A 14,591-nucleotide genomic window follows, 5' to 3' on the forward strand; every position below is an offset into this window, starting at 1 on the left:
AAAAGTTTGTAGGTTTGTCCAATCTACTCATTCAATGTTTTTTTCTTTATTTTGTACTATTGTACTATTGTCTACATTGTAGAATAATAGTGAAGACATCAAAACTATGAAATAACACATATGGAATCAGGTAGTAACCAAAAAAAGTGTTAAACAAATCAAAATATGTTTTATATTTGAGATTCTTCTAATAGCCACCCTTTACCTTGACAGCTTTGCACACTTGGCATTCTCTCAACCAGCTTCATGAGGTAGTTACTTGGAATACATTTCTATTAACAGGTGTACCTTGTTAAAAGTTACTTTGTGGAATTTCTTTCCTTCTTAATGCGTTTGAGCCAATCAGTGTGTGTTGTGACAAGGTAGGCGTGGTATACAGAAGATTGCCCTATTCGGTAAAAGACCAGGTCCATATTATGGCAAGAACAGTTCAAATAAGCAAAGAGAATGATTGCATTGTCACAGAGGTGCAGTGAAATGTGTTGATTTACAGGATCAGCCATAGTAGTACAATGCCACTGGAGCAAATTAGGATTAAGTGCCTTGCTCAAGGGCACGTCAACTGATTTTTCACCTTATAAGCGCGGGCATTCGAACCAGCGACCTTTCAGTTACTGACCCAACGCTCTAACCGCTAGGCTGACACACACCCTGACACACACCCTGTATACATTACTGTAAGTGCACACTGCATCACTCTGCAGCTTAGCTTTCACCTAAGGAAGTACAGTATCCTATACCATCGGCTCTTTCCTTAGAAGTCTGTACTATTTCCATACGAGTTTGCACATTTTCATACAGCATTCATGGACAATTGATCCGGGGCTGAACCAATAAGGATAGGATGTCGTTGATATAGAGATCACTGTTAACATTGGAAACGTCTTTGTCCGGACACATTTTCAGCACCACATTCTACCCTCAGAGCCTCTCCCTTTTGTCCTAATTCCCCCTCACTGTAAGCAGGTTAGCGTCGTCCTCATGAATCTTCTTCTGGAGGCAGCTCTGCTGTGAGTGGTCACTAGCTGGCACAGCCAGTCATAAAATCTCATTTTAAACATAACATTAAGCATACTACTTAACCTGAAATGAAGCCCAGATAGCTCATTTTAAACCTAACATTAAGCATACTACTAACCTGAAATGAAGCCCAGATAGCTCATTTTTGTTTTCATACATTTTAACAATAGTGCCAATTTTGACTTTGCAGCTGGCCCATCGAGGAAATCTTTCAGTTGGGTCTCCAGGACAAGACTCATCCCAATAAACATCCACCTGCTCACTGTAATGGAGCAAGTTAAAATGCAACGCTGCAGCCTTTTCTTCTTCAGCCTATGGCAGCCATATATAGACCCTAATGCAGAAAAATACCATTCTTCCTTTTACACAGCCTATTGATATTTTAAGTGGTCATAGGATGAGAAGCAGAACTGAATGATGTAACATTGACCTTGATGATTCGCTAACTGCACTTCAGCAAGGCGGGCTCCCTCAATCCCCTTCCTGATCTGAGGGAGGTTTCCCTCTAGTGGTCATGTACTGAAATACAAGGCCTGCCCTCATCACAGATACGAACCATTACTCTTACTAACCGACAGTTGGCAGCTCTGACATGTCAACGGGGTTGGAGGAAATATTGATAAATGTTCACCTTTGCTTTGCTCCATTCTAGAGCACAATAACAAATAACCCAGACTGGTGTAAAGTCTAACCCTGAACGTCATACTGATGTCCATGTTGCAGTTTTGTACGTTTATGGGTACTAAAAAGCTCCCATGTTCTTCCTCTGGAGCTCTGACGACCACATTTCACACAGTGGGGTTCATCTCTCTCAAAGGAACAATTCATAGGAACGAAAGCGGTTGAGATTAGCTCTCCTCTTTGAACAGAAATCAGTGTGGATAAAAAATGCTTGATAAAGTCACCATGACAACAAGTTATTTTACTGCAGTAATTTTGAAGTGTAACTGCAGTTATACTGCACTCTGACTGCAGTACACTTGAGTTATTCTGCAATTACTGCAGTTACTCCCCTTTTACTGCAGTTACTCCCCTTTTACTGCCATCTTTTTTTGTAAAGGTGGTTTTCAGACAGAATGCCTATGAGAGTTGTAGTGTTTAATACTGAAATATTGTTGATCTTCACAACACAAGTCTAAATATACATGTGTCACAACAAAGGCCACCGAAATCATAATATAATCTTTATTATTTACAGGTATTTTACAATACATGAATAGAGAAGCACCATTTTTTCTTCCCCACGGTAATTGACTTGTGATTGGAGACTTACAATGATATACAGGACAACAATACAAAGGCATCCACATGTTCAGGAGTTAATCAAACCTTATCCTTGGGCTCAGCACATGTAGTAAACGGTGCTTTAGATTTTTTTTAAAGGTTGCACTGGGTAAAGTGGCTGTAAAAGTCTAAGTAACCCACCCAATCTGCAACTTCACACAGAGATATTAGCTGTCACCTATATGAAATAAGAGGACAGGCTGCTATAGCTATGCTAACTGATCTTAGACCTAGATACTGTGCTTTTCCAGACACCCTGGACAGGTGCCTAATAATACTATCAAATACTGTTGCAATGAATGAATGGGATTTATTGAGGCCAAACCTTCTTTCCCCACAATGGCAGCTGAGAAGAATGGAGTAGTTATCTTCAATTACCTGATTCTGATGCTTTGTTTTCCTTCACCTGCACACGCTAGCTATTAATAAGTGGATTATTTTAACACTAGACCACAACCAGAGACAAAACACTATGAATGAGAAATAATTAGAACATCTTCAAGTGAAAACGACCACTTGCAAAAGGACCCATAAAAAGACAAGACCAAAAAGCAGCAGCAATGACTGTAGTCCCTGGTCACATACTAGGTCATTAACAAGGCACTTCGGTTGTCATGGGGAAATCTTTTTATATTTGGTATTTATTTAACCTTGATTTAACTACGCAAGTCAGTTAAGAAGAAATTCTTATTTGCAATGACGGCCTACCCCGGCCCAACCCTAACGACGCTGGGCCAATTGTGCGCCGCCCTATGGGACTGCCAATCACGGCCTACCCCGGCCCAACCCTAACGACACTGGGCCAATTGTGCGCCGCCCTATGGGACTGCCAATCACGGCCTACCCCGGCCCAACCCTAACGACGCTGGGCCAATTGTGCGCCGCCCTATGGGACTGCCAATCACGGCTGGTTGTGATACAGCCTGGAACTGAGATGAAGCACTGAGATGAAGTGCCTTAGACGGCTGTGCCACTCAGGAGCCCATCAGCAAAACCAGAGGTCTAAAAGTTCCACAATCGTGTGTATTTAAGTCAAAACTCTGGTCATATCTAATGGCCCGTGGTCATATCTACATGAGCGGTTATGACGCAAATGAAACATTTTTAAATAATCTCACGAAGGATCTTTGACAGAATGAGAATAATCCACAAGTGGTCAAATTGTAGTCTGTATCGTTCTGAGAATCACATTTCTTAAAACAGCAGATTAAAAGCTGACACACTCATCACAAAATGACCAAAATCCCGACAAGCAGTAACAACTATGAGCCATTCTCTTTAGTCAGTAGAATGAATACAAAAGTGTCAAACCAAACAATCCAGGAGAATCATCTTTTCAACACGGGGTCCTTCCCTAGTTAGCAGGTCTGCTGTGCTGGTGGTGGTAGGTCTACTACTGAGGACCTAAAGTGAGGATGATCGAGGTAAATAAAGCCCTATTGAGCTGTCTGCCCAGTCCTCTCTGATCCTCACAGATCACATGCTCACTGAGAGGACAAGCTCTGGGCATGACAGGTATAACACGTCACTCTCCGCAGGTTAACTAGTCCCCCCACCTCAGCCCAGCGCGTCACACACCTGAAGCACTCTGTGGTTGAAGTCCTCTGGCTGGTCAGCATAGACGTAGTGGCCCGCCCCTCTGATAGCCTGGGAGAGAGGAGGAATAGAAATATGAGATCAGATACACATTCTGGAAAATCATATTCATCTAGGATTTAACACTTCAATTGACTTTTGTTCCTGCCACCTGGTGAATAAATGGGAATATAAAAGCTGAGCCAGCTGTCTCACGCATTACTAGACAACCACACACAGACAGCATCTTAAGTGTTCAGCTTAAAGGAATTCAAACGTACTATGATCTCCACATGAGAGTTTGGCCTCATTCCTTTGATAGCGTTGCCCGAGTTCCCGTCGATGCTGGAGCGTGACCCATATATCACAGTAATAGGGATGTCAGCATGGAGCAGGCCAATCCTCTGCAGCATAGGCCTCTTGGCCCACCCGTATGGGATGGTCATGTTCTTGAAGGCTGTCTCACCACTGCAACAGAGTAAACAAACATGAATATTACTAAAGAGGGAGAAGTACAGCAGTAAGGTATACGATAGTCTGATCTTCTCAGAATAATCCTTAATAAGCAGCTACTTTGAACTCACCACTACAACAGAGTAAAACTAACATTATCACTGAAATAAGGGTGTGAGAAATGAAAATCACAGCCTATATTACAAAAGCATTTCAGAATTGAAGTGCTTCCTGTACATATAGTCATATTAATCATAACATCTTCTTCATTATGGTCTAAGAGGAAAACATTGGAATTGAACTGTATTGAAACTCACTCAGACTGAGACTGTAAATACAGGCCCAGAGTAAAGTGGAGATAAAAATCCAGTGAACTCAAACAGGAACTAAATAGAGAGAGAGAGAGGGACTAACCTGGGAGTCTGGACGTTCAGGTGATAGATATACTCTGTGACCGTGTCGTCGTTGAACATGGACAAGTATTTCTTCTTGAAGTCTGGTCTTAGAGTTGAAACAAGTGTGGGACCTTGAAGAACAAAGGAGGTGGGTTTGAATGCTGGTAAAAACTCCATCCCATAAACAATGCAGTCATCCAGTCAGACAGGTATGTAATTGAAATGTAATTTACAGTAGTATTTCTATGTCTGTCATCCATCTAGTCAGACAGGCTGCCAGTCTTACCCAGTGGCCCCACCAGACGTAGCCCTGCCAGGGGGTTGAACGGGCTCAACATGGCTCCCAGGGCTTTGATCCACACGGGGATGGGCCTGTCCTGGTCTTCTGTGTCTGGACGCTCAGGTAAGCCCCACGGCTCAACCAGCACCATGTGCTTTACCCTACAGGACAGTGAAGAGGAAAGGCTCAACCAGCATCATGCTTTACCCTACAGGACAGTGAAGAGGAAAGGTCAGCCCCAACCAGCACCATGTGCTTTACCCACCATACAGGACAGTGAAGAGGAAAGGTCAGCCCCACGGCTCAACCAGCACCATGTGCTTTACCCTACAGGACAGTGAAGAGGAAAGGTCAGCCCCACGGCTCAACCAGCACCATGTGCTTTACCCTACAGGACAGTGAAGAGGAAAGGTCAGCCCCACGGCTCAACCAGCACCATGTGCTTTACCCTACAGGACAGTGAAGAGGAAAGGTCAGCCCCACGGCTCAACCAGCACCATGTGCTTTACCCTACAGGACAGTGAAGAGGAAAGGTCAGCCCCACGGCTCAACCAGCACCATGTGCTTTACCCTACAGGACAGTGAAGAGGAAATACCATACTCCATCAACACCAATCTGAAATAACTGAAACGCCTCTATGGTTGTGAACAAAATAAGTTGATGTCGTATTGAAAGGTCTGGAAAGGAAATAATCTAAACCACTAGGGCACAGTTTATTAAGTGATCTGTCCATCGGTGAACTGAACAGGGGAAATAAAGGCGGCATTTAGACAGGCAGACCAATTCTGATATTTTTTTCCCCTAATTGGTCTTTTGACCAATCAGATCAGCTCTGAAAAAAGACCAATTAGTGGAAAATAATAACAGAATTGGGATGCCTGTCTAAACATAGCCAAAGTGCCCCAGTCAGATTAAGAGCATTTTGTCCTTAATTCAGAGCCAATTAGGATACTCAGGATGTGGCTGGCTGGCTGCTTGAATACTAGAGAAGGACAGGATGTGGCTGTCTGCTTGAATACTAGAGAAGGACAGGATGTGGCTGGCTGGCTGCTTGAATACTAGAGAAGGACAGGATGTGGCTGGCTGGCTGCTTGAATACTAGAGAAGGACAGGATGTGGCTGGCTGGCTGCTTGAATACTAGAGAAGGACAGGATGTGGCTGGCTGGCTGCTTGAATACTAGAGAAGGACAGGATGTGGCTGGCTGGCTGCTTCAGCCCCACGGCTCAACCAGCACCATGTGCTTGAACTAGAGAAGGACAGGATGTGGCTGGCTGGCTGCTTGAATACTAGAGAAGGACAGGATGTGGCTGGCTGGCTGCTTGAATACTAGAGAAGGACAGGATGTGGCTGGCTGGCTGCTTGAATACTAGAGAAAGGAATACAGCACATGTGCTGGCTGGCTGCAGGAATACTAGAAGAGGACAAGGATGCCTGGCTGGCTGGCATGTGGCTGGCTGGCTGAATACTAGAGAAGGACAGGATGTGGCTGGCTGGCTGCTTGAATACTAGAGAAGGACATGATGTGGCTGGCTGCTTGAATACTAGAGGACAGGAAGAGGATGTGGCTGGCTGGCTGCTTGAATACTAGAGAAGGACATGATGTGGCTGGCTGGCTGCTTGAATACTAGAGAAGGACATGATGTGGCTGGCTGGCTGCTTGAATACTAGAGAAGGACAGGATGTGGCTGGCTGGCTGCTTGAATACTAGAGAAGGACAGGATGTGGCTGGCTGCACCATGTGCTGCTTGAATACTAGAGAAGGACAGGATGGTCAGCCCCTGGGACAGTGAAGAGGAAAGGTCAGCGGCTGGCTGCTTGAATACTAGAGAAGGACAGGATGTGGCTGGCTGGCTGCTTGAATACTAGGAAGGACAGGATGTGGCTGGCTGCTGTGAATACTAGAGGACAGTGAAGAGGACAAGGTGTGCTGGCTCAACCAGCACCATGTGTTGCATACTAGAGAAGGACAGGATGTGGCTGGCTGGCACTGGCTGTGCTTGAATACTAGAGAAGGACAGGATGTGGCTGGCTGGCTGTGTTGCATACTAGAGAAGGACAGGATGTGGCTGGCTGCTTGAATACTAGAGACAGGAAGAGGAAAGTGGCTGGCTGGCTGTGTTGAATACTAGGAAGGACAGGATGTGGCTGGCTGCTGTGAATACTAGAAGGACAGGATGTGGCTGGCTGCTGTGCTTGAATACTAGAGGAAGGACAGGAAAGGCTGGCTGGCTGGCTGCTGTGAATACTAGAGAAGGACAGGATGTGGCTGGCTGGCTGCTTGAATACTAGAGAAGGACAGGATGTGGCTGGCTGCTTGAATACTAGAAGGACAAGGATGTGTCTGGCTGCTTGAATACTAGAAGGACAAGGATGTGTCTGGCTGCTTGAATACTAGAAGGACAAGGATGTGTCTGGCTGCTTGAATACTAGAAGGACAAGGATGTGGCTGGCTGCTTGAATACTAGAAGGACAAGGATGTGGCTGGCTGCTTGAATACTAGAAGGACAAGGATGTGGGCTGGCTGGCTGCTTGAATACTAGAAGGACAGGATGTGGCTGGCTGGCTGCTTGAATACTAGAAGGACAGGATGTGGCTGGCTGGCTGCTTGAATACTAGAAGGACAGGATGTCTGGCTGGCATTTTGCTTTGAATACTAGAGCCAGGATACTCAGGATGTGGCTGGCTGCTTGAATACTAGAGAAGGACAGGATGTGGCTGGCTGCTTGAATACTAGAGGGACAGGATGTGGCTGGCTACTTGAATACTAGAAGGACAAGGATGTGGCTGGCTGCTTGAATACTAGAAGGACAAGGATGTGTCTGGCTGGCTGCTTGAATACTAGAAGGACAGGATGTGTCTGGCTGGCTGCTTGAATACTAGAAGGACAGGATGTGGCTGGCTGGCTGGCTGCTTGAATACTAGAAGGACAGGATGTGGCTGGCTGGCTGCTTGAATACTAGAAGGACAGGATGTGGCTGGCTGCTTGAATACTAGAAGGACAGGATGTGGCTGGCTGGCTGCTTGAATACTAGAAGGACAGGATGTGGCTGGCTGGCTGCTTGAATACTAGAAGGACAGGATGTGGCTGGCTGGCTGCTTGAATACTAGAAGGACAGGATGTGGCTGGCTGCTTTAATACTAGAAGGACAGGATGTGGCTGGCTGCTTGAATACTAGAAGGACAGGATGTGGCTGGCTGCTTGAATACTAGAAGGACAGGATGTGGCTGGCTGCTTTAATACTAGAAGGACAGGATGTGGCTGGCTGCTTTAATACTAGAAGGACAGGATGTGGCTGGCTGCTTTAATACTAGAAGGACAGGATGTGGCTGGCTGCTTTAATACTAGAAGGACAGGATGTGGCTGGCTGCTTTAATACTAGAAGGACAGGATGTGGCTGGCTGTTTTAATACTAGAAGGACATGATGTGGCTGGATGTTTTAATACTAGAAGGACAGGATGTGGCTGGCTGGCTGCTTTAAGCTGTTCTGATCGGAGTGTGATGAGGTTTTGGAGACATTTATAATGAGTTAGGTTCCTACTGAAATCTTAGCAACACAGTGAGAAAAGATGATTCAGTTGAGATACAGCACAGAGGGGACACTTTTTAAGGACATTCATGTTGTTATCAGAGGTTAGCACCTGCATACCAACATCCCGTGAGGTCTGGGGTGTACAGTATTAGTCAAGCATAGGAGGGTGAACCAAGTACTGGCTAAATACATGTAGTATTCTATCTTTAACCAAGGAGGTGGCTAAATACTAAGGAATAAACAACCATTCATATTGAAAGCTGTCTATGGTTCTGAACTGGGGAAAGTGTTGGGTGGTGTCAGGTGATACTTGCCTGGTGGGATACTTAAGCGAATAAGCAGCTGCCAAATAACCTCCAAAGTTATGTCCCAGCATGACCATGGCTTCCAGGCCGACTTTAGCCCTCCACTGCTCGATGGAGTCCACAAACTGGGCCTCAGCCTCCTTGGCGTCGGAGCTGAAGTAGGGCCTGCTGCTCTGGCCGAAGCCCAGCAGGTCAAAGGCATAGACGGGCCTCTATTATTAACAATAATGAAAAGTCATTTTATTTATAAAGGCACTACACAACATGATAAAACTTACTAAAAATAGAGCTAGTTATACATAGCAGGTGTGGTTGACCAGTTGACCTATTGGTAGTTTCCTGTGACCATCCTCCAAATCTCTTTTGGAAGTCTGGAGAAATTCAGTATGTGATTGGCTGTGAGTAGAAATGAAGTTTCCCCTCCGAAGAGGCATTTCCTTGTTTTTCGTGTCTCTTTTCCTACCTTGTAGTAGCCTATGCACCGTTAGTTACGTACCTTATTCATCCTTGCATAAACATCAGAAATATGATTAAACAACCTGTTCAGAGCCGCAACCATGCAAAATACTGCAGTGGTTTGATATATGGCAATGTGCACTAGTTTCTATCTGGACTCTGTCGTACTACACCCCTTTACATTGTCTCTCCGAGGGGAACTTCCTCAGGCTTTCCAACGCTACAAGAGAAGCCTGTGCTTCAGAGACTAACCTGTTGGGCCAGGGCGTCTAGGTTGAGGGCCCACAGGCCCACCCCTCCACCGAAGCCATGCAGCAGCACCAGGGGAGTCTGGTTCTTCATGTTTCCATTCAATGTGAGGGTCCACAGCATGTTACCATCCGAGATTGGGACATACTGCTGGGACACCTTGCCTGTGATGCCTGGGGATGAGAAGGATCCACACATAATAGTCCACAAATTGGCCATGGCTGCAAATACAGTTTGATGGTAAAGGAGAGAGAGGAATTCCTTACATTGCAGCATCTTCTCCTCTGCAGTCTTGAGCTGGTTCTGGGAGGTGGGGCACCAGGAGGGCAGCCAGCTGGTGATCCATGCCGTGGAAGTCCAGGACCTGCATAGACACAGACACAACTCATCACCCAGCCTAGGCTATAGCCTATACGGTTTGGGATTACATTGGTAGTCAGGAGTCATGTTGCTGACGGTTGTAATATTTCACAGCAAAAAGGAGACAAGACATCAAATGTAAAAAAACAACAACTTGTAAACATGCTTCGGGGAAAGGTGGAAATAAAATGACATGCAGGGTTTGTTAACTGATTGAACAGCCAGGGATGTAACTTCCTGCCTCAAGCACTGCATGCAGCAGGGAGTTAGAGCAGCACTAGCAGCATATGAGTGGGGTGCAGCCGGGGAGGAAGGAGTTAGTCTGACAATCACACCGGTAGGTAGGTTACCTCAACGTTCTGTCCAGGACACTCAACAAATTGTAGAAAAGACTATGAATACCAAGAAACATCAGTATTCGCTGAGCCAGTCTGCAGCCAAAAGACAAACTAAAACACAGAGTGGAAAAGGGGATGTTATATGTCAGGGACGACATGTAATAGCCTTATTAATCACATGTGCTTGTGTTAATTGAATGGGGAAATGCAGTTAGTGTTGGGGATGGGATTTGCTGCATTGGACTTAGTTACATCCTAAATTAAAAAACAGATAAGGTATTGGATAATTGGTTCTTGAAACTGGGTTGCAGTAGTGGAGAAGGTTGTAGTGTACTGGCCTATAAGCTTACAAAAACACTTGAACAAAGCTTTCAAGCCTTCCTAAAACATTTTACTTTAGGCATTGTCAATACGGCATTTCCACAGTAGCTGAATTTAAAAAATATTGATTTAGAAGTTTAACAAACCAACTCTATGCACAATGACTACTTTGAACAATTTACTGGAAAAACTGTGTAGATGTTAAATTTGGTAACAGAATTACAGTAAAATCTCCCTGGGTTTTATTTTATTATTATTTTTTTTTCACCTTTATTTAACCAGGTAGGCAAGTTGAGAACAAGTTCTCATTTATAATTGCGACCTGGCCAAGATACAGCAAAGCAGTTCGACACATACAACGACACAGAGTTACACATGGAGTAAAACAAACATACAGTCAATAATACAGTAAAAACAAGTCTATATACGATGTGAGCAAATGAGGTGAGAAGGGAGGTAAAGGCAAAAAAGGCCATGGTGGCAAAGTAAAATACAATATAGCAAGTAAAACACTGGAATGGTAGTTTTGCAATGGAAGAATGTGGAAAGTAGAAATACAAAATAATGGGGTGCAAAGGAGTAAAATAAATAAATAAATAATATAAAATAAGTAGGGAAAGAGGTAGTTGTTTGGGCTAAATTATAGGTGGGCTATGTACAGGTGCAGTAATCTGTGAGCTGCTCTGACAGTTGGTGCTTAAAGCTAGTGAGGGAGATAAGTGTTTCCAGTTTCAGAGATTTTTGTAGTTCGTTCCAGTCATTGGCAGCAGAGAACTGGAAGGAGAGGCGGCCAAAGAAAGAATTGGTTTTGGGGGTGACTAGAGAGATATACCTGCTGGAGCGTGTGCTACAGGTGGGAGATGCTATGGTGACCAGCGAGCTGAGATAAGGGGGACTTTACCTAGCAGGGTCTTGTAGATGACATGGAGCCAGTGGGTTTGGCGACGAGTATGACGCAAGGGTCAGCCAACGAGAGTGATTATTCTGATATTCTGTTACCAAACTTTGTATCTGCACTGTTCTTACTGTATATTTTCTGTGGAAATGGTTAAGTCCTTTTGCATAGAGTTATATGGTTTGTTAAACTTTGAAATCAATGTTTTTTTGTTTGGTATACATTTTAAAGTGAAAATTCTGAGTCTGGGCATAATTCCATGACCGTAGAATTGTCCTAAATTAAGATCAGAAAATAGAAACATGTACATGTAAACACACACCTGAAACATCTGTAGATATGACACTGTCAAAGACACCCTCCACTCTGCCCCCCCAAACCCTCACTAACACCATTCAAATGGATCTGTATCATGCTGAAACACTTCACCCTTAGGATTGTTCAACATGTCAACAACCATTTCAACAGTAACATCTGTTACCCCCAATATCTCTTTTGCCTTCTCCACCATAACCTTCTGCTTTTCACAACCCGAGTCGCATTAATAACCTTACCAATAAAAGCTATGAGGTCAACTTTATTCATTATCAAAGTGTCCTTTGACACCACGCACGAATGAGCACAAGATTTCTTTACAGGCCTCCAAACCATCAGAAGCACCAGCCACGACAGTAGGTCCACTTACTACAGGTATATCCATGTAAGCTCCATCAGTCTGACAGTAGGTCCACTTACTACAGGTACATCCATGTAAGCTCCATCAGCCTGACAGTAGGTCCACTTACTACAGGTACATCCATGTAAGCTCCATCAGTCTGACAGTAGGTCCACTTACTACAGGTACATCCATGTAAGCTCCATCAGTCTGACAGTAGGTCCACTTACTACAGGTACATCCATGTAAGCTCCATCAGTCTGACAGTAGGTCCACTTACTACAGGTACATCCATGTAAGCTCCATCAGTCCGCTCTGTAGTTCTACCAATCAGTTTCATGGCTTCTGCATACGATTCATCACGACTGTTCCTATATCTTCAAGCCTCTCTCTGCATACGATACATCACGACTGATCCTATATCTCCGAGCCTCTCTCTGCATACGATACATCACGACTGTTCCTATATCTCCGAGCCTCTCTCTGTATAGGATACATCACGACTGATCATATATCTCCGAGCCTCTCTCTGCATACGATACATCACGACTGATCCTATATCTCCGAGCCTCTCTCTGCATACGATACATCACGACTGATCCTATATCTCCGAGCCTCTCTCTGTATACGATACATCACGACTGATCCTATATCTCCGAGCCTCTCTCTGCATACGATACATCACGACTGATCCTATATCTCCGAGCCTCTCTCTGTACTTGGCATCCACCAAATGCTACTGTATTCTCCCCCACAATCACAGCACTTAACCTTCACATTGCTCCCACATTCACCGTAACCACGTGTCCCTCCTCACTTGGCACATCGTTTCTTTCCTTTACACTGAGCCGCTACATTCTTTGGCGTTTAAAACATTGCAGTGCATATGGGACAAATTCTCTAACATTGAAACTAAGGAATCGGATCTGTACTTTTCTCAGCAAGACTTGATCAAACCTCACCACCACTGATAAGCTTTCACTTGTTTGACCCTCTTTCCTACCAATCAACCTTTTGGCCTCAATTACTCTGCCTCCCGTCACATTGTCTTTAACATCATCTTTGGACATAGATACTGGGACCACAGTGATGACTTCCCTCAATCTAGCATAAGAACCAGGGACATGGCATTTAATCTTCTTCCCATTAACGTTAAGCTTTTCCATTTTCACAATAGTCTCTTGCTGAGCCTGGCTACCACACTATATTAACAATCTACCATTTCCAATGAATCGAGCTCATTTCACTTCACCTACCTTTTTCTCTACGGCATGAGTTAGTCAGATAGGGTGTAAGTGAGGCCCCGTGGTCTCATCAAACACTATAACCGCTTTCCACTTCAACACATCACTACTCTTACTTCATACCTTGGCCCTCTTCATGCTTTCTTCACTAGACGCGTCACTGCTTTCTGTATCATGATCTCTCTTCTTCCTATGTCTTTCCACTACCGACCATTCCCGTCATCCTCCCGCACCATACAGACAGAACTGACACCCATATTGTTCGCATTCCAACACAGCTGTTCATTTCAAGCTTTAAACCGCTCCGTCGGTTTCATGACTTTTTAACGCGGACCAATGCCGCTTTCACGTGCTAGTCGGGACTAGGAACATCGGAAATGTCCGACTTTCTAACTTGTTGTCAATCACCTACCGCGTTCAACTAATTAGCAAGTCGAAATGTCCGAGTTTCCTAGCTCCGACAAGCACCCGAACCCGGCATAAACTATAAACATGCAACATTGTTGCCACGAGTGTGTTAAGTCAACTGAAAAGTAACTTCAGTCTACAGGTGCTTGACGACAAACAAGAACAATCAACATGCTAGGACTAGCTAATAACAAGACACACAAAGGAAACAAATTGTATCATGATTAACTTTTTGTGGGTCGCTTTTATCAATATTGTTATATTTAAAAGAGCGGTTCTAAGTTTGTTTATTAAAAAAACACACTCACCCTCTCTCAGTAGTCACCGCTTGGTCAGCCATTCTTCACACAGCCAAATCACATGATACACAAAACATGACATCACCTGGCGTGTATTCATTAGGAGGTTTCCGTTGCAAAACTTTTGCAATGGAAACCCTTTACCATACTTAAGGATCTAAACGGAAGCAAACCAAAGAGTGTCTATTGTATTGATAAGATAACAATCAAAACACATGTCCTCAAACATGCTCTAACAATCAAAACACATGTCCTCGAATATGGAAGGCAGGCAGGAGGTGAGATCAGGTGGGACCATAAAAAAAACGTTATTTAACTAGGCAAGTCAGTTAAGAATAGATTCTTATTTACAATGACGGCCTCCCCCGGCCAAACCCTAACCCGGCAGGACGATGCTGAGCCAATTCTGTGCCGCCCTATGGGACTCCCAATCGCGGCCGGTTGTGATACAGCCTGGAAACAAACCAGGGTCTGTAGTGACGCCTCTAGCACTGAGATGCAGTGCCTTAGACCGCTGTGC

The 14,591-nt window shown here is 44.5% G+C and overlaps 1 protein-coding gene across 2 annotated transcripts; it reads right to left on the minus strand.

Moving 5' to 3' along the window:
* Positions 1-2,191: 2,191 nt before the first annotated feature.
* On the minus strand, positions 2,192-14,219 carry abhd5a (abhydrolase domain containing 5a). 2 transcript variants are annotated; one of them, XM_065027615.1, is made up of 10 exons: positions 14,081-14,219; positions 10,262-10,360; positions 9,818-9,915; positions 9,555-9,724; positions 8,856-9,058; positions 5,014-5,168; positions 4,747-4,858; positions 4,161-4,347; positions 3,883-3,951; positions 2,192-3,708 (listed from the first exon to the last, which is right to left on the minus strand). In XM_065027615.1, exons 1-10 carry the CDS (start codon positions 14,110-14,112, stop codon positions 3,610-3,612), a joined length of 1,224 nt encoding a protein of 407 aa, XP_064883687.1. In that variant the 5' UTR covers positions 14,113-14,219; the 3' UTR covers positions 2,192-3,609. The 2 variants fall into 2 exon arrangements, with proteins under 2 accessions (XP_064883687.1, XP_064883688.1); XM_065027616.1 differs by lacking the exon at positions 10,262-10,360 and having other exon boundaries at positions 14,081-14,211.
* Between the last annotated feature and the right edge of the window lie 372 nt (positions 14,220-14,591).

Source organism: Oncorhynchus nerka, linkage group LG14 (genome assembly GCF_034236695.1).
Source record: "Oncorhynchus nerka isolate Pitt River linkage group LG14, Oner_Uvic_2.0, whole genome shotgun sequence".
NCBI lineage: Eukaryota > Metazoa > Chordata > Actinopteri > Salmoniformes > Salmonidae > Oncorhynchus > Oncorhynchus nerka.